The following is a 24922-nucleotide window of genomic DNA, read 5'->3' on the forward strand; positions in this document are numbered from 1 at the left end:
GAGCAGCTGGCTCAAAGGCCACAACCACCTCAGTGGTCACTACATCACAGAACACTGCATTCCTTTGGGAGCTGGGTTTTTAAATAAACTGCATTATAAAGCAATGAAAGTCAAAACAAAGATATGGGCACACTCCTACCCAGAAAACTTTATTTGTATATGTGTCATTTCATCAGATCATGTTTAAATAAATACTTAAGGAGTTACCATGTCCTTGGTATTCAAAAAAAAAATTTTTTTTTAACAGTTAACTCTTAACCAGCAAAAACCACAGCATCTAACTTGAAGTACTTTTGGACTTAGGTCCAACAACTGAGAACCCTTTTCTTGGGGAAGGGGTAGGGGAGGGAAGAGGAATGAAAGGGTGCCTGCGGCACAGCGAGGTCAGTGCTGGAAGGCGAGGTCCAAGGCCCAGGGCCCAGAGCCAACCCAGGTCCCGGAGCCTGGGACTCACCCACCAAGAGCACAGCTGTCGGGAGTCACAACAGCGACGGGCCAGCTGCAATTAAATTTGAGACCTAAAGCCAGTTCAGTCAGTGTCTTTTATAAATTTTGTTGAGTATATTTTAATGGTGTCTTAAAGTAACTCTAAAAGGCTGTCTAAGGTGTTTCCAGAAACTCCAATAAAACGACTTGATTGTAACATATAGGAAGGAACCTGAAAACAAATCTTTAGTGACTTTTAACATTTACATTGCTTCAGGTAACAGATACATGCTAGCTTCAAACTCCTCCAAATCCTGACCTGTAGACTAAGGAGTGTCCACCCAAGAGTACACTACTTCTAATGGCTGAAGTTCTTCAAGTTAGTTCATTTTCCCCTTGATTCAGGACAAAACAAAGTCAAGAGATGTTGCGGCCATTTCCAATACATGAGATTAAAATTACCTATTACCAAGAATGGGAGAATAGTAAATGAATATAACCTACTAATAAAGCAAATAAAAAGGTATTTTGCAACATTAGCTGCTTCTGCCCTTTTAGTCAGCCTTCATTATTCCTGACCTACACCTCAGAATTTATAAATTAGTACAATTAAGTAAATAAAAGATTGTTCGGTAAAATTTTCTGAAATTGGTGGATTTCAATGGTAAGCTGGCTAAAATGTTCTTCTTTCAAAGTAAGTCCTAACCGACAATTGCTACATTCCTGCCCCTCCCCGGCATGCCAGGCCTGGGTGAGGAGCACTGGGACGGCGGTGACAGGAGTGGACTGCGGACCAGCCCTGACAAGGAGCTAAAAGCACTACCCTTGAGCAGAGCTAACATTCACCTTGCAAGTTCTTCATCTAAATTCATTTTTAACGTTGTCATGTTGTGTATATATGCATAGAAGGGCAAGGAGTAACTGAGCAACCAACCAACCAACCAAAAAAAACAAAAGCTCTTCTAGAGAAACAGAAGCCTTCACACCCCCCCGCGCCCCCCCCCCGCCAACTGAAGCTAGTTTGGAATGCTTTCGGGGTTTGACAAAGACTACTTGCATGGTGCTACCTTTTCTGGCTAGCCCACAATGATATTGTACTGCTAGCACTGAGCACTAAAATGACTCTGTCAAAGACATGGCGATGCAATACACAGATAACCCAACAGCCCTACCCAGGGAGCTGAAGGAGGTGACACACTGGAGCGTGTGCCGTTATGTGCTACTCTCACTCAGTCTCCTTCAGCTTCCACAGGGACATCCCTGCGGCCTGCTGGGGGGAGGCAAAGTGTTGCCCCAACTCCAGGTGCGGGAACTGACCCTGGAGAGCCAACTTAAACCTCAACAGGTACTGGAGTAAAAGCTGCCCCAAAGGGTAAGGCCACTGGCCCCAGTGAAGCTGTTTCTGCAGCGTCTGGCCACTTGCTTATCATGGAAACGGGTTGTTGGGGTTGAGCCTTGATGTGAGCAGGAGGCCCTACACGGGGACCAGGAGCAGGCTCTCTGCTTGTCTCATGTCCCGTGAGCACGAACCAAAGCTTCCTGTCCCACCTGCAGGCTGGCTGTGGCACTACAGCATCACCGGGCGGCAATGGTGGGCTGAGTCCAGGGAGAAAAGGAGACAAAATCCAGGTCTCCGGTAGGAACTGTGCCGGATGTTAACTTGGACAGAACCTGTGTAAACTGCCTGCCTGCTCCAAGATAAACGTGACAGCAAGAGTGGGGTTAAAACATGGAGCACAAAGGGTTTGCAGCAGCCACACCCGACCCCACAGATACTGGGCTCTTGGTGATTGCTCCCACCAGACCTCTCCTCACAGGCAAACGAACTGGTGACAAGCACTGAGGGCTAATGCAGATGGTTTTATTACCTGTTGGTCCCCACCAAACTATGGAGACAATTTGCTTTAATCTCCAGGTATGATACTTTCAGTCACTGAGATGCCTAAGGGGGGGGGGGGGTCACTGTCTAAGGAATCTGTGAGCAACTCTGGGAAGAAATTAGGATCTTTAAAAGTACTAACAATTGTCTGTAAAAGCCAAAACAAATCAAATAAAAAATGAGTTTCTAGGGTGAAGATTAATGAATCAGAAATAGACTTTTCCAATGTGTGTACCAACTTGTAAAGGCCAAGTAAATTTGTAGATCCCAAATTAGAATTTGTGTGAGCCCTTTGGCAGAGGTGTTCACCATAGCTTGGCCACTTTTTGGGTATTGTGCCTTATTCAGGGGATGTGGGCACCTTAACTTCCTACTGTCACTCATCTCTAGTTCACACTCATTTCCCATCGTGTCTTGACTCTGGTCATTAAGTGAGACTAAGTCAACGACAACTTCATGTATTTCCTGTAATATGAACTTGCAACCAGGACTCCAAAGTAGTACTGGGGAGGAACTTGTGGAAGAAAATTCCGTTGGCTGTGACAGCGTTCTATTTTCCAGTATGACATGTACAATAAAGGGTCCCATTTCAATCCTGCTTCTCCACTAGTGTGAAAAGTCATGATGCCAGTAGCAAGAGAAACAATTTGGCTCTTGCTCCTCTCAATATTCAAGTGAATTATTCTTTTCAAAGCCTAAATCAATGATTGCTTTTGTATCAGACAAAACATGGATTAATTCCCAGTGACAGTCAAGGAAGCGCTGCTGCTCCTCTGTGTAAACGACGTAACGAGTGTAACCACACACCTGCAGTTTTATATATGGTATTTTGAAAACTAAAGTAAAACCTGATTCTTGTTGGGCTGGCATTTGTAATGTACAAACAGCTGGTCCCAGCCTGTATGACACAAACCGCTGAGATGAACGTGGCGAGGGCCGCGGGGAAGCCAGGTGCCTCACTGCTCGTGCCCGTGCACCTGGTGTCGCTGTGCGCTGGCCCAGCTGCAGGTGTCCCAGTGTGGCTGCCAGAACCAAAATTCATTTAGGGAGCTGCTGCTTTCCTAGGATCTCCCAAATGGGTAACAAGCACTCCAGTTAATTAGGTTACGGTTTACTCAGCATTATTTGTTTGTGCTCCTAAACCAACATGATAGGGGTATGTAAAATAATCTATTTACCCTCCCCCACAACCCTCCCAGTCCCACAGGGCCATACTCTGTAAAAAGGCCCAAACTGAAAAGCACCAGGCAGATACAATAAGGAGTATACAGCCAATTACCTTATTTTGTCTTCCTGCTGCACTCTCCAGGTTTGCAGTAAATTAAAGTTGCCCCAACCTTCATTTAAATAAATGAAGGTGGCAAAAATTCTTATTCATCTTCTATGTTTGCATCTCTAATTTTTAGAAGCTAAGAATGTGCATGTTGATGTTACAGAAAACAAAAAAGGAATATTAACTATTTCACAATTTTATGCAAATATATCTGAAACTTGTTACCGTGTTGGAGGAATTATAGCCGGCTTCTTCAGTGACCACCTTTGGACTCTAATTGCCATCGAGAACACCATCAAAGGAACGTTCCTATAGTATTAATCTTGAAAGAATATTAGAGTAGATCCTTATTTCCACAAGGTTACATGTAGTTCACTGAAGAGCAGGTGACTTTAGCAGGACCAATCCTGCTGGCCACCAACACCTCCCAGGTGGCCGAAGCATCAGGACCAAGGTGACAGGCTCAGGGACAGGCCTGAGCCAGAGCCACGGCCAGGGCTGCAGTGATCTCACCTCGCAGGTGGAATTCTCACAGGTGGAATTCTCACAGGTGTGAAGCCTTTCCCTGAACTGATTTTCCTGACAATGGGCTATTCAAGGTTGTAAAAAGTAAAGCACTTCAAAATATAGAAAGATGCCCTTACTTGTTGACAACCAAGAGAATTCCAGCTGTATGGATAAGGCTAATAGCTCTCAATCTAAATCCTTTATCAGAGTAGCTACTGAAGGTCTAGGTACACGAGTTTTGATTTTCCTCTAATGGGGGGTAGGGGAGATAGGGAGAGACTGGTTCAGATGTGCAAAATCTAACACCTGCCTCATCTCCAACCTCATTTTCATTACTACTGACAACTATGGAAGAGACAGACACAAATGGCTCATGCAATTGTTAAGACAGATTCCTCCCAGCTTTAGATCTCTAGTATCCCCAGGGAATTTGCTCATCTTCTGCCTTCAGTGAACTATGCTTCTGGACACACACTTGGTGCCACCAGCCATCTCCCTGGGGACCTGTATTCACCCAGCCTACCTCTCCACATTATGGGATTGTGCAGCACAAGTGAACCACGGGTATCTCTGGGTAAGAGGCATAAGTATCTGGACTTGGGTTCACAGGTGTTAGGGTTTCCTGTTTTAACTCCGAAAGCTAGGGGAACTGTAGAAATATCACTTTTCCAGTCAAAATTTGTTCAAATCCCGTGCCTTAAGCAGCCTACTGAGCCTCTTACAGAGTCCAAAATACTAGGGAGGGAAGTGTGCCCATGAAGATAAATCCCCAATAAACCAGGGACATTTTACAAATAAATTTTGAGCCCTCTTTATGCCTTGACAATAATGGGAGTTGAACAAACAGTAGAAATAAAGAGAAAAATTATGGAAGAAACAGGATCTAAAAACACAAAAGCATCATCATAATCTTGGGGGGAAACAAAGTACAAATTGTTTCCATTAAGCTAAAGATACAGTACAGAAGAAAGTCTCACATCAATTTAAAAAAACTAATCAGAGGAACAATTATGAGCATGTTTAATTACATCACCTTAACAACATTGACAATCTATCAATACTTTAATGGATCATACATCCTCCTTAAGAGAAGAGCAGGAAAAAACTTCTTGCATATAAAGATCTTCCTCACTTAACAGATTTCTCCCCCACATATATTTGCTGAAAAGTTGTACCTGCATCCACAACCCAAGGTCAGAACTAACGACTTGGCAAGGAAAGGAAATCTAGAGCATTTCCACGAGGCAGAAGTGGCAGCAGCATTTTGGCTAATTGCTAATTGCTGGTGGTTGTCACAAAGTGCACGGAGCCGAAGATGGACCAACGTGGAACACTGACTTGAAAAGCTCCTAATAAGAACTGTTCCATCTTGTCAGCCTCAGGCCACATCCTGTCCCCCATCTCCCTGTAAAGTACGCCCCGCAGCAGGCCAGGGAGGCAGGGAAAGGGCTCCTGGTGGAGACGCAGAGTTCTGGTGCACTCCATGCACGGCACCCCTGCCTCCTGTACCCAGGGAACATCCCCTGATGCTCCAAAAGTGAAGTGACAGTTTGGGGAAGAGAGAGGTAGACGTGGTAACTGCTCCTCACCAATGCTGATTTCAGATATCTTATCAATGACCCTACTCTCCTCCCAATCATCTTTTGGGAAGATGACATTTCTGGGATAACAACAAACAAGAAGCAACTAGCTTAAAAGTATTTCCCTCATGCGTGCTATAAATTATGGCTATCCATCAATTTTAATTTTGATACAGATGTCCTGGGAAGGTTAATCAGTCATTAATCTCTCCCAACTTTCTGTCAACTGAGGCAGGCCAGCTTCAGTGAAGAGATGATGTGTTGGAAGTGAAGAAAAAGGGAAAAGGTGGAAAAGCTTCTCACTGACTGCCCCCACTCCCTTCCATCCCTCCCTTCCCCTCAAACATTGGGGGAGGTGAAAAGGAAGAATTTGAGGTTCCAGGGATTAGGACCCATCCTTTGTCCCAAGCTCCCCAACACCATTTCCCTTCTCCGATGTATGTGGCCTCCCAAGACTCCCCAGTTGGGGTTTCAGGGACAGCTTTCCAATTCTGTCGGACACAGTGTGAAACGAACTGAAGTGAAATTAATCACCCAATTATCTGAATTGTGGTTATATTCCCAGTTTTGCTTTCCTTTATTGTTATGTGCCTATAACCACCTTAAAGCATTTCAGTATAGTATTAAAAATCAACTGCTTCCCACCCATTTGCAGGTGGGTGATGTTTATTTGTAGGTATGCCCATTACTTCTATAAAAGCGCTATTTTGTAGCGGTGCCATAAGTTGATGAAAATCCAAGAGCTGAAATTCTAGGCTCAAATAAGCTAAGGTGTAGAGACCCTTTACACGTAATTGGTTAATTCTGTTATTTAACAACTTACTTCTAAAATCTGAAACTTTGAAAATATTCCAGTAATACTTTGTAATTTACTTGTGATTCCACTTCTTAAGTCTTGGTGCTGTTACATTCTCACAAGGAGTATTTGGTGACATGTATTTTCAACCACACTTGATCCAGAGCCTGCTCTTATGAGCACCTCCTGCAGGTGATTTGTTAAAAGGCTGACTGGAGGCCGCAGTGCACTTTCAGAATACCGAATTTAGGGATATCCAACTTTTTGGGACTTTGAAAAAAGGTACCAAATGTACTATAGACTGAATTAAAAAAAGACTGAAAATCTTAATAGAAAAAGGTGTGCCCTAAGGATCTTAAATTTCTAAAAATTTAACTTTGGAGCTTTAGGCTGAGAAGCTGGAACAAACAGAAAAGATTCAAGTGACATCTAACCTGGGATTTAAAACGTCTATCTGAAATATCTTAGTTTCTTTCAATAATGTGAAATTGGGGGTAGTCTAAGCATTCACGAGAAGGGTGAGACAGCCAGTTATACCTAAAATATCAAGCCTTACCTGCAGTGAGGACATTAAAAGTGTGGAAAGCACATCATACTCACTCACCTGGGTACTTATTAAGCAGAAGTAAAATGGGCCTTCAAAATTCAAATGGGTGTTTATGTTGGTGTGTAGTAGGTGAGCTAAACATGAAAAAATTCCTACCTGTCCACTCAAAAATAAATTTAACTCCTGAAAATCATGCATAAACTGAGTATCAGATCTAACCGGCAGAAAGTGATTTCCGTAACATAAGAAAGAACCGATGATTATATGGGCTGAAAGCAGATAATGTGGAAAAACTGCTAAAGCTAACAGGGCATACTAAAACTAACTGATGTTTGGACAACGATGAATTTTGAGTGCTCGGCAGTGTACGTATTAAATCCAATTTTGTTTTGAAGATAATATAAATACTTACCAGAGTCTGATAATGAAAACAGAGATTAAAGAGAGATCAATCATCAAGGTAAAACAGCAATGGGTTTGTACAGCTTTTTAAAAACAATGACGACAAGTCAAAACAGACTAAGGATGTATGTACAGGGCCTCAGGAGGCATCTCAGATATGGGCATCTGCTTCATCCTGGTGCATCAAGTGTTTACGACCAGAATAAAAACACGGCTAACAATCCTAATCCTGGACAGACCAAAGCGGATGGCTATCCAGAGGGAACGGGAAGGGTCCATGAGGCTAGCCCCTAGGTCATACATACATTTATACAACAGTGACGGCGAAAGAGCAGCAGTCTTTTCTGGCTTTACTGCATTGTAATTGTGATCGCTTGCCCAAGATGGTGTGCTTTCAGAAGCTGTTTCCTTAATAAGTGCTTCATTCCTAGAAGGTGCCACCACGGTCTTCTTCACAATGTTTTCTTTTTTGTCTGGAGCTGGTCTCTTGTGCATAGAAGAAATTTTAATGCCCGCCTGGATAATCAGTAAAATCATTAAGGTGGTCAGAAATTATATCTTAACGCCACTTCACCTCACAATAAGGGCGATGACACTGTCTACTGGGTCACTCTGAAGCCGCCCCCCTCCACCACCATCCTGCTGACCTTGGGCACTGTGCTTTGCCAAGTAGCGCCTGACCTCACTGGCACACCCAGCAGGCCTTAGCATCCCAACGTGACAGCTGGGATCTCTACTATTTGAGTGACGTGAAAGGACCTACACACCTGTTGAGGTGCAAGGCAGCCAGCGCAACAAAAAATGAGCTGCTTATGCCAGGCTCCTTGAAACAAGGGAGTGTGAGGAGAGCTCAATGTCTGACACTGGGGGGATGGGGTTTGGAAAAAAGATGGGCACAAATGGTATCTTGGTATCATCAATTAAAAACACAGAGGCTTAGGGATGGCGGCAAGGGCCCACGGCTTGCTCAGCACCTTCACTCTCTGTGCAGCAGCAGCCGCTCCTGTGGCTCCGTGATTCAAAACAGCAGCCTCAGAAATGAAATCATCTAATGTCTAGATAAGCTTTCAAAAATAATCAAGAAATCTCCCCCAAACACCACCAGTTGTGCTTTACTAATCATATATGTAACGGAGGTTGAAGGGGTCAAGTCAACCTGAACTAAAACTCCAGGAAGGCTCTTCAAGTGTAGGACAAGTTTGTGATGTTTTAAAATTTCCTGGATTCCTCCCCAAGCACACACAGGTAAAAACAAGACAATCTTGACAGCTAGGTTTAGAGACTTGGCAAAAAGCAGTTCTGCTCATGAACCCTCTTCTTCTGCCTGCCCAACTCCCCTTTCACCTGAACTACAATGAATACCAGCTCTTCCTGACAAGACTATGTATTAGTTATTGAATTCTTAAATTCTGCACGCAGCAGACATTGTCTACATTTGCTTTACTGCATTTATATTAAACCCTCAGCTAGAGGGAGAGAAAACATTAACACAATATATATTGCTTGTCTGTAATTCTGATAAGAAAGTTGGTGGAAAAGAGTGAAGGCAAAAATAAAGGGAATACGATCTACATTATATTTACAGCTGATCCCTACATTCTACAAATAAACAAATGCTTTTTACATACACTCTTTTTTGCTTAAACTGGTTAAACAATTGGTTAACTTACCTGAATGCTACACTTTGGAAGACTGAGCTTTTCTGGTTTCATCTTGGTCTTTTCTTTAAGTTTTGGTTTTTGTTCTTTACCTGAACTTAGAAATTTCATGGTAGCTGCAGCATGCTTAAGAATACAGTCATTGCTGCAATAAACCGAGTCAGGCTGCGCCACACGAGAACACCCAGGACCAATACACTTGGAGGCCCCGGGAGCCTCTATAACCTGCAGAATGAAACACGTGATTTCAAACAATGCACTTGCCATTTCTAGCAGTGAAAGTACTTTGTAAAATCACTACTTATGTACTGCCATTACTGTTCTTAACCAAGAGGCACTATGAGTATTTTAATGTGATATATTTTACTGCTTATTCCAACTACATGACCTGATTTCCCGTGCAAAAAATGTTCATATTCTTAACGGCCCTTTATGCCACCTGTGGTGGGCAGAATTCTGAGATGACCCCCGTTTCCCCACCCACCCCACTGTCCATACATCTGCTATAATCCCCTCCTCTTGAGTGTAAACAAGGCCTGGGAATAGGGTAAGATTTCACACCCATAATTAGGTTCCTTTACTAGGCAAAGGCACAAGGATTCCGCAAGTGTGATTAAGGTTCCAGATGAGTTAATGCTGAACCAAAGGGGCCACAGAAGCAGGATGGGGCGGGGCTTCTTGAAGGGAAAAGACCCCCACTGGCTTGGAAGAGGTGAGCTGCCACATGGCTAGTTGAGGGCAAGGCTGCCAGATAAAACACAGGATGCCAATTAAATCTCAACTTCAGACAAATAATGAATAATTTTTTAGTATAAGCATGCTACAAACACTACAAAGGGCATACAATTAACCTGAGGGAGTCTGGAAGCAGATCTTTCCCCAGGGGAACCTCCCACGAGCCCAGAGCCCTACCTGAGGGGAAGCAGAGAACTGAGCCAGACTCACAACCCACAGAAACTGTGAGCTAGGGCAGTGCGTTGTTTATGCCCTTAAGTTTGTGGTGATTTGTTACACAGCAATAATAAACAAATATTATCACCACAAGAGCTAAACTTGGTTGACTCTTTTTACAATTAATGTTCATTCTGATGGTCAAGACTAAATACACATAAATGTTTCTCCAAAATGAACTTACGCAAAATCTTTTTTTTTTTTTCAAATTAAATTGTTAAGGTAACTGCTTATCCTCCATAGGATCTAAGTTTTACTTCTAAGGCAGCCATCTCAGAGTCTCCCGCACACCCGATGCCTGAAGGACAGGCAGGCCGGCCGGGCCTGGCATCTCCACCAGCCCAGCTGACAGAGGAGGGGCAGAGCCCCTAGAGGGAAAACAGCCTCTGATCACAACTCCTCTCATGGGAATGAGAAAGGGAGAACTGTGAGGGCAGAACTGTGAGGGCAGGAGACGGTTCTCAACAGCAGAAGCTAAAGACACATGGAAAGCACAATAAAGAATCATGGCCATGAAGGAACATAAAAACCATTTGTGAAAGAGAAATGAGCAACCAGAAGCTGTTAAAGCACAGAGAAGACATGAGGACAAGCACTAGTGAACAAGCACCAGGGAATGTCTGAGCCTTTACTGAGGGTCATGTCAGTGGCAAATGGCCGGTCACCTCAGGCGCCCATGCCGAGGCCCCCACTCTCCCTCGCTGAAATGGTCTGATCACCCCAATGTATCCATGCTGCCCCCCCCCCAGTACTTCTCAAAGTGAGGCACTAGCTGTCTCAGGATGGTATTATGTGGTATGGAGATGCATGTTTACTTCCGTAATTTGAAATATAATTTTGTTACATACACTAAAATGTATAATTCACATCAGGCTCAAGATTTCATTAATATGAATACTTAAGGAGAGGTTAGTTACTAAAAGTGAGTCCATTTAACGAACAGTAAGTAAACAATAGCAGAGGAAACAAATACTGTTAAAAAAAAGGAAAAGTGTCTGATGCCACCAGGCACGGGACTGGAGGGAGGCCTGCGCTGAAGGCCCAGCAGCTTTTCTGCTAGAGCCCAGCACAAGGACACACCACTTTTGGCAGTAAGACCTAACTTACTCTAAACAAAACAACTTCTTCTGGTTTTGATGTTTCGAATGATAGTGAGTCTAAAATCCATAAGGTCAATCCCTTCACATTTACCTCCATAGGCAAAATACTTACAGGTTGAAATATCTTGAGTTTTTTCTTGCCACTTGGATGTGCAGCTTTCTCAATTCTACCCTTTATTCCTTGGTCTTCACTAGATTTTTGTTCGACTGTTCCTATACTCGTAAACTCTGTGCCATCAGCATTTCCAGGGCTAAATTTAGTGTCCTGCTGATCCGTGTGTTCTGAATTCGCCTCGTCCTGCACTTGCAGAATGGTGCAATTGGGGCAGATATAATCTTCCCCATTCCTTTCCAAAAGCCTCCCTCGAGCCTCAGAAATGCCCACACAGTCGCCATGAAACCATTCTTCACACCGATCACAGCAAATCATGAACCTGAGATTAGAAAGTAACGGCATTAGGAAAGGAAAGTGAGAGCTAAACGTCAAATACTCAATTTCAGAAATATCAGTAAGTCAAATTGGTTTTAACTTTCTAATATGAAAAAAATGGAAATACAGAGAACAATAGAGAAAGCACAATAAAGAACACCCATCTCTTGAATTTACTAACATGCAACCAAATTTGCTTGATCTTTTATTTTGACTGGAGCATTTTAAGAGTGAACTATAGACTTCAAGGCATTCCAACTTTAGGTACTTTGGTATACTTCTCTACAAAGTAGCAACAATACATTTATCCCACCTAACAACCCAGTGATTCCTTAATGCCACTCGGCACCCAATCCTAGTCAAAAGTTCTGAGTTGCCCCAAATGTCCACACTGGGGTCCAGTCAAAGCCTACCCACGCACTCTACTGAGACTCTTCAGTACGTGTCACTGTCCAGCATGGGTGCCAAAGCCACAAAGAGCTAGGTGTGACGGGGCCATGGGCATCACACATGATTTCCTTTCATGTCCATCACCAACTTGACTGTGGGCAGCCGCACGCGCTAGTGGCTTCCGCAGTGGCAGCATGGCCTTAGGCAGTCCCTAACAAAGGCTTTCTTTTGTTCCTTTTTCGGCAGTGGCATTTTATCTTTTACAACTAAACAAATCATTCACCCAGCCCAACTTTCTACCTCTTTAAATCAAATAAAATGAATGGGCAATGTCTTGCTGTTTTCATCCCTCGGGATTCCTCGGCCCCCGCCCCATGACCCACCTGTTGTTATGAGGCTGCCGGCACAGGCAGTACAGGGCGTTGGGGTCGTAGACCTCACAGTCACGCCTATGTCTGATTGCGTCTCCAGGTTCTTCCTCCTTAATGCCCTCAGACGCTTTCCCTTCCAGCCTGCTTTCTTTGTTATCTTTTGCTGCCTGGGACACAGCTGCCTGACCGGGCTCGGGCTCCTGCTCCCCAGGCAGCGAGCTCTCCATGGTGTGGCCTGCTTCAGCATCAGCGGTCTCGGCGGGGGCCTCCCCCCGACGCTTCTTCCGCAGGCGGCTCCGCATCCCTCTCAGAGGCCTGTCAGTCGGCTCTTGTTCTCGCTTTCTCCGAAGGCGATTCTGAAGTTCTTTCAAAGTCAACCCATCGCTGTCACTGTCGGAGGCGTCATCGTCATCATCACCTCCTTCGGCATTTTCAGAAGAGGCTGGCTGCTCCTTAACACACGTGGAACCAGACTTGGGACCGCTTTTCATTTCTGAGGCGCTTTCTACGCTCCCCTCAGACGCAGTTTCGGCATCCGTAACTGGACAAGATGTGGGCTCACTGGAATCTTCCAGGGAGACAGGAACGTTCCTTCTTCCTCTGCGTCTAACTGTTGTGAGAAATTCTTCCACTCTCTCGGTACGCTTCGGCTGCCTCCCACTGCGGCGCAAGGAGAGGCTTTGCTGCTGCTGCTGCTGAGGCTGCTGTTCCAGAGCATCTGCTTCAGCATCTCCTGCACCCTCTCGCTTCGCAATTGTGGTTCTTCGAAAACCCCATGTTTTCCTGAACTCCTTGCTTGTGGGTTTGATGGTCTTAGGCATTTCATCACTGCTTGGATCTCCTTTATCATCCATACCTAATGGTAAAATGTAATCAAATCATGACCGATGTTAATGAGCTTACATTTTTTGGTAAATGACCAATAAACCACTGAGCTTTAAGATCACGCAACCTTTAATCACACACAAATGTCAATTTATGGATACTGATGAAATGGAGAAATATTCTACCTATGAAAAATGACGTTTTACATTAAAAAACAAATCATCCTGACCAGTGCTTTCCCAAGTGTGGCATGTGAGATGATTCCAGGTGATTCATGAAGAAAATGTAATGTTTATTAGACAAAGTATAGCCAGCAAACCAAATCTACAATTTCACCATTTTCTTGCTTAGGACAAGGCTTTACAACACATATATTACAGAAATATACAGAGGAAACATTAAGTAAGTAACAGACCAAGTGGTGCAAGAGCACAGCCAACACCGTGAAGGTCAGCCAGCTGTGTGTGCCGCGGCAGGCTGGCAATGGCCATGCGTTTGTTGCCCATGCCTGCATGCAGAGATGGCTCCTCCCCTCTCCCCTGGACCAGGCTGGTTCTGATCACAGAGCACAGCATTGTTGCCTGTGCTGATCCATGGCCTCGCTGTCAAGAGAGCCCGATGCTCCTGTCTTGGGCTGTCAGAGCCCTGAGCTGCTGGGTTAAGAAGTCCCACCACCCCGCCAGAGAGACCATGTGGAGAGGAAGAGGGGCCCAGCTGGCCCCAGCCTTTCAGCCATCCCCACCCAGGTGGCAGGCACAGGAGCAATGCTGTCTTGGCCCCTTCACAGTTGCTCAGCTGCCCGCTGAGTGCCAAGTGACCCTGGAGGACACCAGGTGGAGAGCAAACCACCCAGATTCGTGACCCACTAGTCCATAAGGTGTAAAATGGCCATGGCATTAAGGTGCTAAGATTTGGGGGGAGTTACTACATAGCAACAGATAACTGGAACACTTAGAAAATACTGACCTGGGCAATAACTTTTAAGGTGTATTTCTTCTCTCTATTCTCTCTTTTTCGCTTTCTTTCTAATAGATTATTAAAAGGTGTTTTGGAAACCTTTACTCTCGTTTGAAATGACAAAGCAGAAAAAGACAACATATACCTTAAAACTTCTTTTCCAAGGTGTCCAAGCTTCAATCACATTTAAATGCTAATGATGACGCTGAATTTATGCCACGTTTCATCCTAGAAGAATGGGTGGTATAGAATGAAACCCTAAAGAAAATAAAACATAGAAAGTTCAAACTCACTTGCAACCTAAATTTTTTGTTCTGTTGTTGTATTGTTTTTGCTTCCTACTAAATGCCGTCACTGCACATTTTCCTCTCCAGCTCTGTAAATGCTAACGTGGAGGCAATCACTGCTCCCAGGTCACCTGGAAGCTTGAGAATGTACCTGTGACAGTACCTAGTGTACTGGAGTGAGAACCACACCACTTCTTTGGTGACCTGAGGTGACCCATCTTTGTCAAAGGGTACAGTTGAACTAACTCAGGGTGGCCAACAACTATGATAACAAGAGCTAAGCCAGGAAGTGTGGGTTCTGCTCTAGCTGGGTGATCTTGAGCAAGTTCACTTGGAATTGCTCTTATTCATCAGGCAATGTTGATCTCAAAAGGTTGAGAGCTTTGAATGTGATAAATAATATGAAAATATGAAAACCTCCTGAAAAACAGACATGCTCTTTCCAAATACATCTGGTTTGAGCTGGCATATTAAACTGTGTTACATGGCTTACAATTGTTTATTCATTCTTTCCAGAGATTTTACTTTTAGGAAAACAACAGTCTCTCTACTTGTGCAAACCAACTTGCAGCAAATCTGACAGCCACCTTAGAAGAGAGTCAAGTTCTAATTTTCACACATGTTGAATTTCCACTAAAGACGCAGGTTGCAAGGCCATGCTACTGTGGGTTCATAGCCTTGAAGGGCTCACACCAGCCACCCCAAGAAGTGCCAGTGGGCACAAGCCCTCCCCCGAGAGCGCCAGCCCTTCCGAGTCCCACAAGGTCAGGGAAAGAAACCCAATTCCCACCTCAGTGGGGACGGCTTTCTGATAGAATTCTCTCCCGCAAAATACAATTCGCAAAGAAAAAAAACACAATTAAATATTTATAAATATATATTAACAAATTAAAATAAATTTTATTAAAACAATGAACGCAAATTAATGCCATTTTAGAAAAAGAAAATAGGATGTCAAACCTATTAAGTTAAAATTTTGTTCAACATTACTGATACTCTACCTGCCCAACACACTGAAACCTTGGAGACTTTTTTTCTGAAGTCCTTAATACTATGAAAATCCTGGCTAATGAAGTCACAAACAGCCAGGCCTCAAGACACTGCGGATGTCAGTCACTGTTCACAAATAACAGGATTCCTGTTTTCGACAACTCAGATTATCTACAGACTGCTCCCATGGAGTAAGCTCCTAAAAGAAAGTAAGGAGATGTTTTACAGATCTTAAGCAACCAGAACTAAAAACACACATTGACAGATACGTACTATGTATTCTACAAAGACACTGGGAAGTTAAAAAAAAGAAAGAAAAAGAAACCAAAAAAACCACCCGCATGCCCCATGAAACACAATCTCTGTTTAAAGATGTTTACAAAGAACAGAAGATGCTAAGATACTAGTAGTATATTCTATGAAAGAGGGGGGCAAAAACCCCAGAAGGGAGAGGGAAATTTTGGGTGGCACACTGGTGGGAGGCAGGAGCTGAGGCAAAAGTTTTTTTAGAAATTATTAACTGAAAATCTTGCCAATTACAACCCTACTTTTGAGATGGACACAGCTCAATAAAATCTACCACGGAACAGAGACACTAGAACAAAAGGTGAAAAGGCTGAACAGCAAAATACTATCTGTTATATATGAATGTCACTATGGAAAGTAGTGATGCAGATAGGCAGCCTTGAAAATAAAAAATACAAAAAATAGTTGTTAGCATGTTGGTGTTACTTTTTTTCTTTCAAATATTCTTAGCAGTGCAGTGGTACTACCATTTTAATTTAAAAAATTAACTAAAGAAGACAAAACTTATGATTATTAAACATCCATGTGGACACTTCGTCTTCGTGTATTTAAAAGCCATTTTCTCCATCTGTACCCTCGTTTAAATAGCCATGCCTGGTTTAAGCGCTCCCTGACGATGCCCTTGTTTCTAGCTGGGTCCTCAATCTGAATCTTTTCTGACCTTTTACCACCCACCCCCCAAGCCCCACTCTCCCAGCCAGAGCCCCACATCTCACCTCTTCCTCCGCTTCACTCCAACTGCCTTCCCTCTAACTGTTGTCTCCCAGGGTGACCACAGAACAAAGAGCACAGTCTTAGCTCCATTTAAAGAGACAGTGAACACAAGGCTCCAGCAGTGCCTTCCAATCGTCCAGTGTCACTGACTGCCAAATGACCCCAGTATGGCCACACCATCTCTTCAATGTCCTAAACCTATCCTCAAAATGACCGTGCCAAAGTCAGAAACTTCTCAGAAGAAACTGGAAATAAACTTTACCTTGGTATTTCACAACACCAAGCAGTTATAAAAGCAATTAAGATGTTCTCAGGATTGGAAATCAGTTTTTAAAATTAAGTTTATATATTAATCTGAAAAATAAATGTTTCTAGGGTTGAGTTCTGAATAATTAATCTGAAAGGAAGAGTATAGTTATTTCTGTTAAGTGAAATGAGATAAAGTACCAATCAATTTAGGTAACTTGGTTCATTTCATTGTGACCATTTACTAGAGCAAATTAAATGGGAAATGTGGTCATAAAACTATCATGAATCTACATGATCACATCCTATTAATAACAATTTATTCCCCAGAAAGGATGGGGAAGGTGGGTGGGCACACCTGAAACAGGCAAAGTGAAAAAACACCACAGGTTAACACTGGATGATGCACTGAAATAATTTAAAATCATATTTTCTACATTTCTAAGTGCAGTTTCTTCCCAACTGCAAAGTGCTCCACTTCTTACTAGTTGGAAATAGGTTTTTAAAAAAGCATACAAGCTAACGGTTTTCAACTGCTCTCTTAACAGAACCTGCAGGGCAACCAACGTGCAACCAAGTGGCTGAGAAAACAATGATTCAAAAACAGGACGCTCAGCTGATCTTTAAGCTTCTCCAACCAGCAACTCTTTCAACCTTTTTGGTCTCAGGGCCCCTTTACACTTAAAATTGAGGACTCCAAAGAGCTTTTGTTTATATGGGATATATCTATCAATATTTTCAAAATGAAAAATTAAAAATATTTATTTGTTAAAAAATAAATCCACTACGTTAACACTTTTTGTAATGAAAAATAATATTTCCCAAAAAACTGAGTGCTAAGAGCACCACTGCTTTAGCATTTTTGCAAATCTCTGACTTAACAGAAGACAACTGGGTTTTCCTCTCTGCTTCTGCATTCAATTAGCTGCCATGTGTTGTCTTGGTGGAGATATATAAAGAATGTTCTGCCTTACAAAGAGAATCATAGGGAACGGGAATGAACATTTCAAAGGTCTCTGCAGAGAATTGTGAATCTTTGATTTTCTACCGAAATCTCAGCAAGTAGCAGTTCCTTAAAGGGTTAGCTGCCATACAGAATCTGGTATTACGAACTTTTCATACCCAGTTACATTACAATCTACTGGACAGCCCTGCAATTTGAATGTATTTTTTACCCATGTGTGTGCCAGGCATTTGGAAATGTGGTTCACAGAGTTTTGCAGTGATTTCAAATGTCAACACTGATCTCATTAGAAGTCTTAAGCATTGGGAAGCAGTTAAGTTCACAAGGGCAGAAACAAGTTTGCAAAAATTCCAATTTTCCCATGAAAGCCCCAATTTTATCATTAGCAACACATGTTGGTTGCTTTTTTTTTTTTGAGACTCACGCCATTCATTTTCAAGAAAACATCTGCCAAATCCCCAAGTCTGAGCAACTGTAGTTTGTCTGGAGGGTGTTACTTCAAAAGAATGGTGTTGTAAAGAGAGGGTAGTTAGGCTCACAACTCGAATATTGCACAAGTGCTCCTACTGGGGACAACAGTCCCGGCCTTGGAATGCAGTGGAAGTGCTTTCTGGGCGTTTGCCATTTTACCACACAGGGTGTTAACTAGAAATGTATTTAAGAACTGAGATTTAATAAGATTACTAATTTTTACAGCTTCATCGGGACATTCTGAAGGAAAATTGGGATTTTTCAGACAATGAGAGCATGGCTTGAGGAGCAAAGTGTACACTTGGACGCCACTAACTTGCTTTGCTTTTGCTCCACCCGTGCAAACGTCAACATGGTGAAAAAGGCCAGAAGGCTCCGACTTTACTATGAACATGGTTTTGATCTTTTAGCCCTTACAAGGGCTTTGAGGACTCCAGGTATCCATGGAACACACTTTGATAACTTTTGCAACATGCCATTTCTATAGGCTTGAGAACACACTGGCTATGGGCAATGCAATAGTATGTATCTATACTTCAGATACCAGAAGAAACTTTAAATGTTTCCTTCCACAAAACTGTTTTAAAACAATGTCTGAATTTTCTTTTCAGCTTCCCCATCTTATCAAAATATTAATCTTCCAGAACTGAATTTCTTAAAAACAAAATACATCATTCATGTTATTAAAAAAAAGTTATACATGACCTTACAACAGTCACAAATCTGAAGGCTCAACTTCTACAATTTTAATATGCTTACAGTGAATAATTGATGCATGACCACTTAAAGACTTTTAGCTCCACAAACTTAGGAAACAGATTTCTTAGTAATTAATCTTTAGAACACTTTTAAAATATGATAAACTACCACAATGATTCCTATTTTCCCAGCATGGCAATCATGGGATCATAGCTATGGCTTTTTACCAAGAAGATAATAGACAAGAGAATGCTTTGCCCCACCCAGTGACAAAACACTGTGCTTCCTCAAACCTCAATTATTTTCCCCTGAAATAATATTCAAAATCAGGAGTAGGGGGATAAGGTAATAAAACAAAATATAAAAATAAAAAAAATCTCCACGTAAGCATTTTAATTTCTAAACAATTTTAACCTGTCAGTCAGAAATTATACTCAATGCTAAAACAAAACTTGTTAAGTTTGGACTCAACGCAGAACTTTTGTCAATGTTGACAAGCTAGGTTAAGGTTCACATGTATTTGTCTTTTCTACTGAGGGTCTTGTGTGTCAGTAACTCACCTCTTGTTGTGGATGAGGAGATACTGAGAAGATAACCGAAAGTTCTTTAAACTACTAACAGAAAGAAAATCTTCCCAATAAAAAGACTTTACAATTAATTTTTGTAATAGAAAAGTCACCAATGGGAATATGCTTAGAAATTTCAGACAACTCAAGACAGCCTGAAAGCAGGGGTGATGTTCTCTTTCAACCTGCAGTAGACGTTTTCCCCTACATGAAATGACAGCCCAGTCTGCTCTCCTTAACCCCACCCAACCGCAAAAGGTCTACAACTTACCTACACTCTGCTTGTCCATGAACCAAACAAGGCACCTGCTACACAGAGAACAGATTTGGGTCCACAAAGCAAGCTAAGAAATCCAAATTTTCATTTATTCGAATTTTTACACAGAATATGACTGACGATGCAAATTCCATTTACATCTTTTGAAACACCACTCACTCTCAGAAACAACAGTTATCTCTGCTTTACAAATACTTGGGAGATAAACAGCAATAACTTACTTAAAATCTCCTCTAATGTGACTTTTGACAGGCTTCCCCCTTGTCTCTCAGTGAAAAAGAAAACATACTCTCACACTGTCCTAGAGGGTCCAAATCCAGTATTCTGCCAGCCTGTGTTTTTCTTAACAAAAGGGCCACTGCCTGGGCCTTGGTAGGTGATCACTTGAGTTACACAGACTGTTGTCCTCATTAAGAATTATGCCTATGTGTCGAGGTGTGAAATGTTAATTACCTAAGGTCAAAAGGCGGGCAACCCCCCTGACCGAGCAGACCACCAGCTGGCACGGACTGGGGGCTGGGCAGGCTGCAGGTCACCTCCCAGCACACGGAGGTGTGGGGGCTGCTGCTTCTTCCCAGCCTCCAGGTTCTCCCGGCTGTGAACTGGTAACTCTCTCCTCCAGGACATCCCCCTACCCCCCGACTTGTCACTCTATTGCTTTTATAACCAATCTGGGTCAGTTTGGACTGGTTTATACCACGTCCCTCCTGGCACTGCCTCCGTTCACTGGCTCATCCTTCTGTCTAATTTCTTGAAAAGCACAGGGTGGAGAAGCCCATCCCCTCACCGGAAGATCCAGCGAGAGGCAGTGACAACAAAAGGATAGTTCACAGCAAATGTCCAGGGCCATTTCCTGTACAAAACTGCTGCTCTCTCCCATTTGGGGACGTCATGAAAAAGGCCTAACTGGATCGCCCAAAGTTGGGGGACCTTCCCTCCCAGGAGGCTCCCTGGACATGCTCCGGGCCTCCAATGGGTGGGGTATTTACTGCAACATCCTCACCTGTGAGAAAGAACCAGACTTACTCCACACTTTTCCCCCAAAACATGTTCATCATTGAGTCGATAAAAACAGTCCAAAGACATCGCCTCTCTTCCTAAAAGTGATCAATTTTGCCAGGGTTAAGTTTAAAGTCAACCATTTTTAAACACTCACTGCTCAAAGACAGGAGGGTTCTAACTGCTCTCTAAAGCAGTGGTTCTCCAGGTGTGCTCCAGGAGCTCCCTCAGGATGCCAAAACTATTTGCACAACACTTCTAGGATGCAACTGGCCTTTCTCACTCACTCTCTCAGGAGGGTGGGACAGTTTCCCAAAACTAACTGGTGTGTGATGCTGCAACAGACTGAAGGAAGAAGCTAATGTGAGAGTCCGGCTGTTGTCTGTTAAGTGAGACATTAAGATTTGCAAAAATGTAAAAACTGCCACGTTCGTTGAATTCTGTCTCAGAAAATTTTTCCTGAAATGTTATTTATGTTAACAGGGAAGGGCTTATTATTTTTTAAATGAATTAAAAATACAAGCATCTCATTTTTTTATGTCAAATATGTTAAATATCAGCAGATATAAAAGAACTCTTTGGGGTCCTGAATTCAAAAAGTTTGAGAATGGCTGACACAAAGCCTAAGAGATTTTCACTTAGCAAAACGTTAAAGGCTGTCTGATTTGCAAAAGAAATCCTGTGACCTTCCCATTCAGTCCTAAGGACCCCGAGGATGTGTGAAGTCGTACCTTAGTATTCGATTTTTCCAAATACTCCCCCCAACTTTAATGGTCCCCAGTATCACATAATTACGCTATTATCTGAGAAGGCACTAATTTACACTGTGAAGATGCAGCACTGTGTGACTGCTGCCCAACTGCAGTCAGAGAATGTGGTTAAAAAGAAAGAAAAAGAAACTTAGCACCCCTGGTCCCAATAGCTACAGCAACCACAGCAAGCCCTCTCCACTTATTCACAAGTGGGTTAAAATGCCTGCTTAAGCAGACAGGGAGTCAGTCGGGAGGGGGTTTTGGGGGACAGCACATGGATTTTAAGGTAAGGATATCCTTGGGTTTCACTTCCAGCTGTGGTGTGCCAGGCCAAGTGCACTTCTCTCAGCTGTGCTGCGCTAGCTATACAATGGGGATAATACTCAGCTCACAGGTTTGTAAACAGAGATCTGAAATGGGTCTCATTGAGTGTCACATCAGCAAGTGCAACCCAGGCAGCCATCTAGTAACACCACCATACCCATGCTGGGCAGGACTGGGGCACACAGGCCCCCCAGGTGAGTCTTTCGTGACACTTGTTTACTGGAGCCCATAATGTGCTTGGCACAGGGGACAGAAATTAACCAGAGATGTACATGCATTTCTAAGGATGCTTGTAGCCACACTTTTATGACGGTGCCTAGCCAAGCACAAACGAATTTCCATCATCAGGAGACTGGTTTGAAAGATCAAGAAACATCCATAAAATAGAATTCTGTAAAAGGGCAATAACAAGGATGCTGGAGACCTACATTCACTGACAATGGAAAGAGCTCCATGAGCTGCAAGTGAAGAGAGCAGGCCACGAGCCGCCTGCCCACAGGTGGTGTATACTCAACACGCTGGCCCTGCCCTGTGCACACCCTGCTCAGCAATATGTGAGCACCCGTCATGTGGGACTCCTGGGAGAAGGCATTTCTGTTTTCTTTTTTTACAAAATTTTCTTCTTTGCATTTTTCATATTGTTTTAATCTCCTATATATGTATTACTTTCATAGTAAAAAAACACTGTAAAACTATCTTCATTTTGGAAAAAAACTGATTACCTTTCCATAAATTTACATTAAATACCATTTAAATTGTCTATCAGTATATGAAAAACAAAACTGATGCATATTTGATACTTAAAAGGGAAAGCATTTGCTTTACACATTAGACACCAAGATAACTACCATTATCGATTAAATTTTATACTCGTAGCTGTAAAGAATTCTTATTAAACTATATACAATTACCTATTCAACCTCACATGACAACTTCCCCTCAGAAGTACTACTTGAAAACTAAAATGCGGCCTAAGCAAGACAGACTATCCTCAGGTGAGAGTGAGCTCAGCTTGGACTTTGTTTCTGACCTCCTCTCTTTTCTGCCTGGCGAGTTTCCATGAACCGCTTTTCTTTATAATGGAATTAGCACACATTTGATACTAGCTATAAAGACACCAATATTAGGTATTCACTGCAAGGGACCTCACTGTTTAAATAAAACAAATACAAAAAGCAGACTCCTTTCTTAATGAGCTGTGTCCCCACCCAGGCATAAGGCCTCTACCGACAGAGCCACACATGCAGGGGGACTCAGGACCAGAGAGGCTAGGCTGTCTGTCAACACACTCAATCCCTGCTTTTTCTCCGAGGGCAACAGGAGTCACTTGGTATTCTGAGTAGACATCTATAAAGGGTAAAATGGGTCATAACCTACAGAAGCACAAATGTAGCAGGACCTCAACCAGCTCACAAATGAACACTGAAGAGACGGCTCCCCTGGGCTGCACAGGGACTGCCTCCAAGCAGACCAGGTCCTCAAAGCCTTGAAAAGCCTTACAAGTGTCACTGGCAGGACCAGCACACAGCTTCCCAAAAGGAAAGGGGAGCTGAAGTCCCCATGCCACCCCCCACCATGAAGACAAAATCCCATCTACCTCTCAAGGCCCACTTCAAACCATACTGACCAAGCTCCTTTCTCCAATTCCCAATGACATAGTTTCTCAACACAAGCCATTGTGATGTTTAACATACAAATTGTGAGTTTTACTGTTTGCCAGGGAAGAAATCAGTAACTGCGGGTACTAGCAGATAGTGAAGTGCAGAAGGGGGGCAGACAATTACAAACTTTGTATCTTATTTGTGCTCTTTTTTCACATCAGAACGGAACTCATTTTGCTTGAAATAGCCTGAATTTAATAAAATACTAAGAAGGGGTGGCGGCTTTCGGTAGAAAACCAGATGAAAATGAAAGATATAAACTGTTACCAAACAAGAAAAACATATCCTACTGGGAAGCTCCCTACTGAAAAAAATCTGCAGGAGCAGACCCCCTCCTCCCCACATGCCCAGGCAAGCAGGAAGAGGGTGCTTATGAAGCGCATCAGGCCACAGGTTTCCCAAAGGGGCTGGTTATTCCCAAGGGAGACCACTGTCTGTCTATGGAGTATATAAAAATGGGCAACAAAAGAGGATACTCCAACCAGAAGTGCCACCAAGGAACTCTACATCCTAGGGCAAATGGACTGTCAACACGCATTTAACAGAAGGAACTGGGGATAATCTCTCCAATTCCCCAACGAAGGTGTCTTCGGTTAAACCGGGGCAGATTCTGCCGAATTCCTGGTGTCTAACACAGCACACAAGAAATACCTGCCAAATCAATCAAGGAACAGCTCTCAAGTTTCATGGATTTTATTTCCTTAAAATGCATGCCAAAGCATCTTTCTTGGAAGTACATTTCAGCCAGAGCATGTGTGGCTTTACGGAAATCAGGAAAACTTTATGTCTAGTGCAGTGGTTGAGGGCACTGAATCTGGAGCCAGAGAGAGTCTAGTTCAAATCCCAGCCCCTTGATCTTGGACAACTCACCGCTCTGTGTTCCAGCTTCCTTGAGGTAAATATGGGTACAAAAGGACGCACCTCATCAAATGAGTTAGTACATGCAAACTGCTCTAACAGTGTTTTAGCTGTTATCACTTGGTAAAAGGAAAATTCAGCTTTACAACCGGTGCCATTTTATGGGTACAATGAAGTTATGCAAATATGGAATGGTCTTAAAATCTGACTTTTTTCCTGTAAAATGCCCCTGAGTACATTGGCTCACTTCTCACTCACCGGTATCCAAATGACGTGGCTACAACCAAAGCATAAACTAAAGGGCAACTTTTTGTTACCTTGTAATATTTAAAGTAATCAAGCTGTTGTCACCTAATGCCCCAACTCTAAGTTTAAATATGGAAGTGCTATATTCAAAGCAGAGAGCCTGGCCCTGGGCCCGTGGCTCACCATCTAGCTGAAGATACCACTGAAACTGCAACAGGAAGGAGAATGCACAGGGAGCTCTGAGGGTCAAAGTCTTGAGAGAGAGAGCCCCAAGGGTTACACCTCTCACCTCTCAGCAAAATACTAAACTAAAGTTGCCTTTTTCTACTCTTAGAATTACCGGAGGAGAAAATGTGACAAAAATATTAAACTACATCAAATTAGCAAAACAAACCACATAACAGAAAGAAAAAGTATTTCAAGGTTAGGTATACACCTTTTAAGAAAATGGAACCGACTTTATGAAAGCC

The 24922-nt window shown here is 42.9% G+C and overlaps 1 protein-coding gene across 12 annotated transcripts in view; it reads right to left on the reverse strand.

Moving 5' to 3' along the window:
* DIDO1 (death inducer-obliterator 1) overlaps positions 1-24922 on the reverse strand; it is a 56832-nt gene that overhangs the window by 21080 nt on the left and 10830 nt on the right. For 8 of the 12 annotated variants that reach the window (XM_037812284.1, XM_037812274.1, XM_037812276.1 and 5 more), the window contains exons 2-7: positions 15381-15568; positions 14238-14350; positions 12323-13166; positions 11232-11553; positions 9081-9293; positions 7716-7926 (exon numbers count right to left, since the gene is read on the reverse strand). In XM_037812284.1, the coding sequence (XP_037668212.1) occupies positions 7716-7926; positions 9081-9293; positions 11232-11553; positions 12323-13164 (1588 nt within the window). In that variant the 5' untranslated portion in view covers positions 13165-13166; positions 14238-14350; positions 15381-15568. The remainder of the gene's footprint in view (positions 1-7715; positions 7927-9080; positions 9294-11231; positions 11554-12322; positions 13167-14237; positions 14351-15380; positions 15569-24922) is intronic. The other 4 variants (XM_037812281.1, XM_037812282.1, XM_037812280.1 and 1 more) reach the window with 2 other exon arrangements.

Source organism: Choloepus didactylus, chromosome 19, assembly GCF_015220235.1.
Source record: "Choloepus didactylus isolate mChoDid1 chromosome 19, mChoDid1.pri, whole genome shotgun sequence".
Classification (NCBI taxonomy): Eukaryota; Metazoa; Chordata; class Mammalia; order Pilosa; family Megalonychidae; genus Choloepus; species Choloepus didactylus.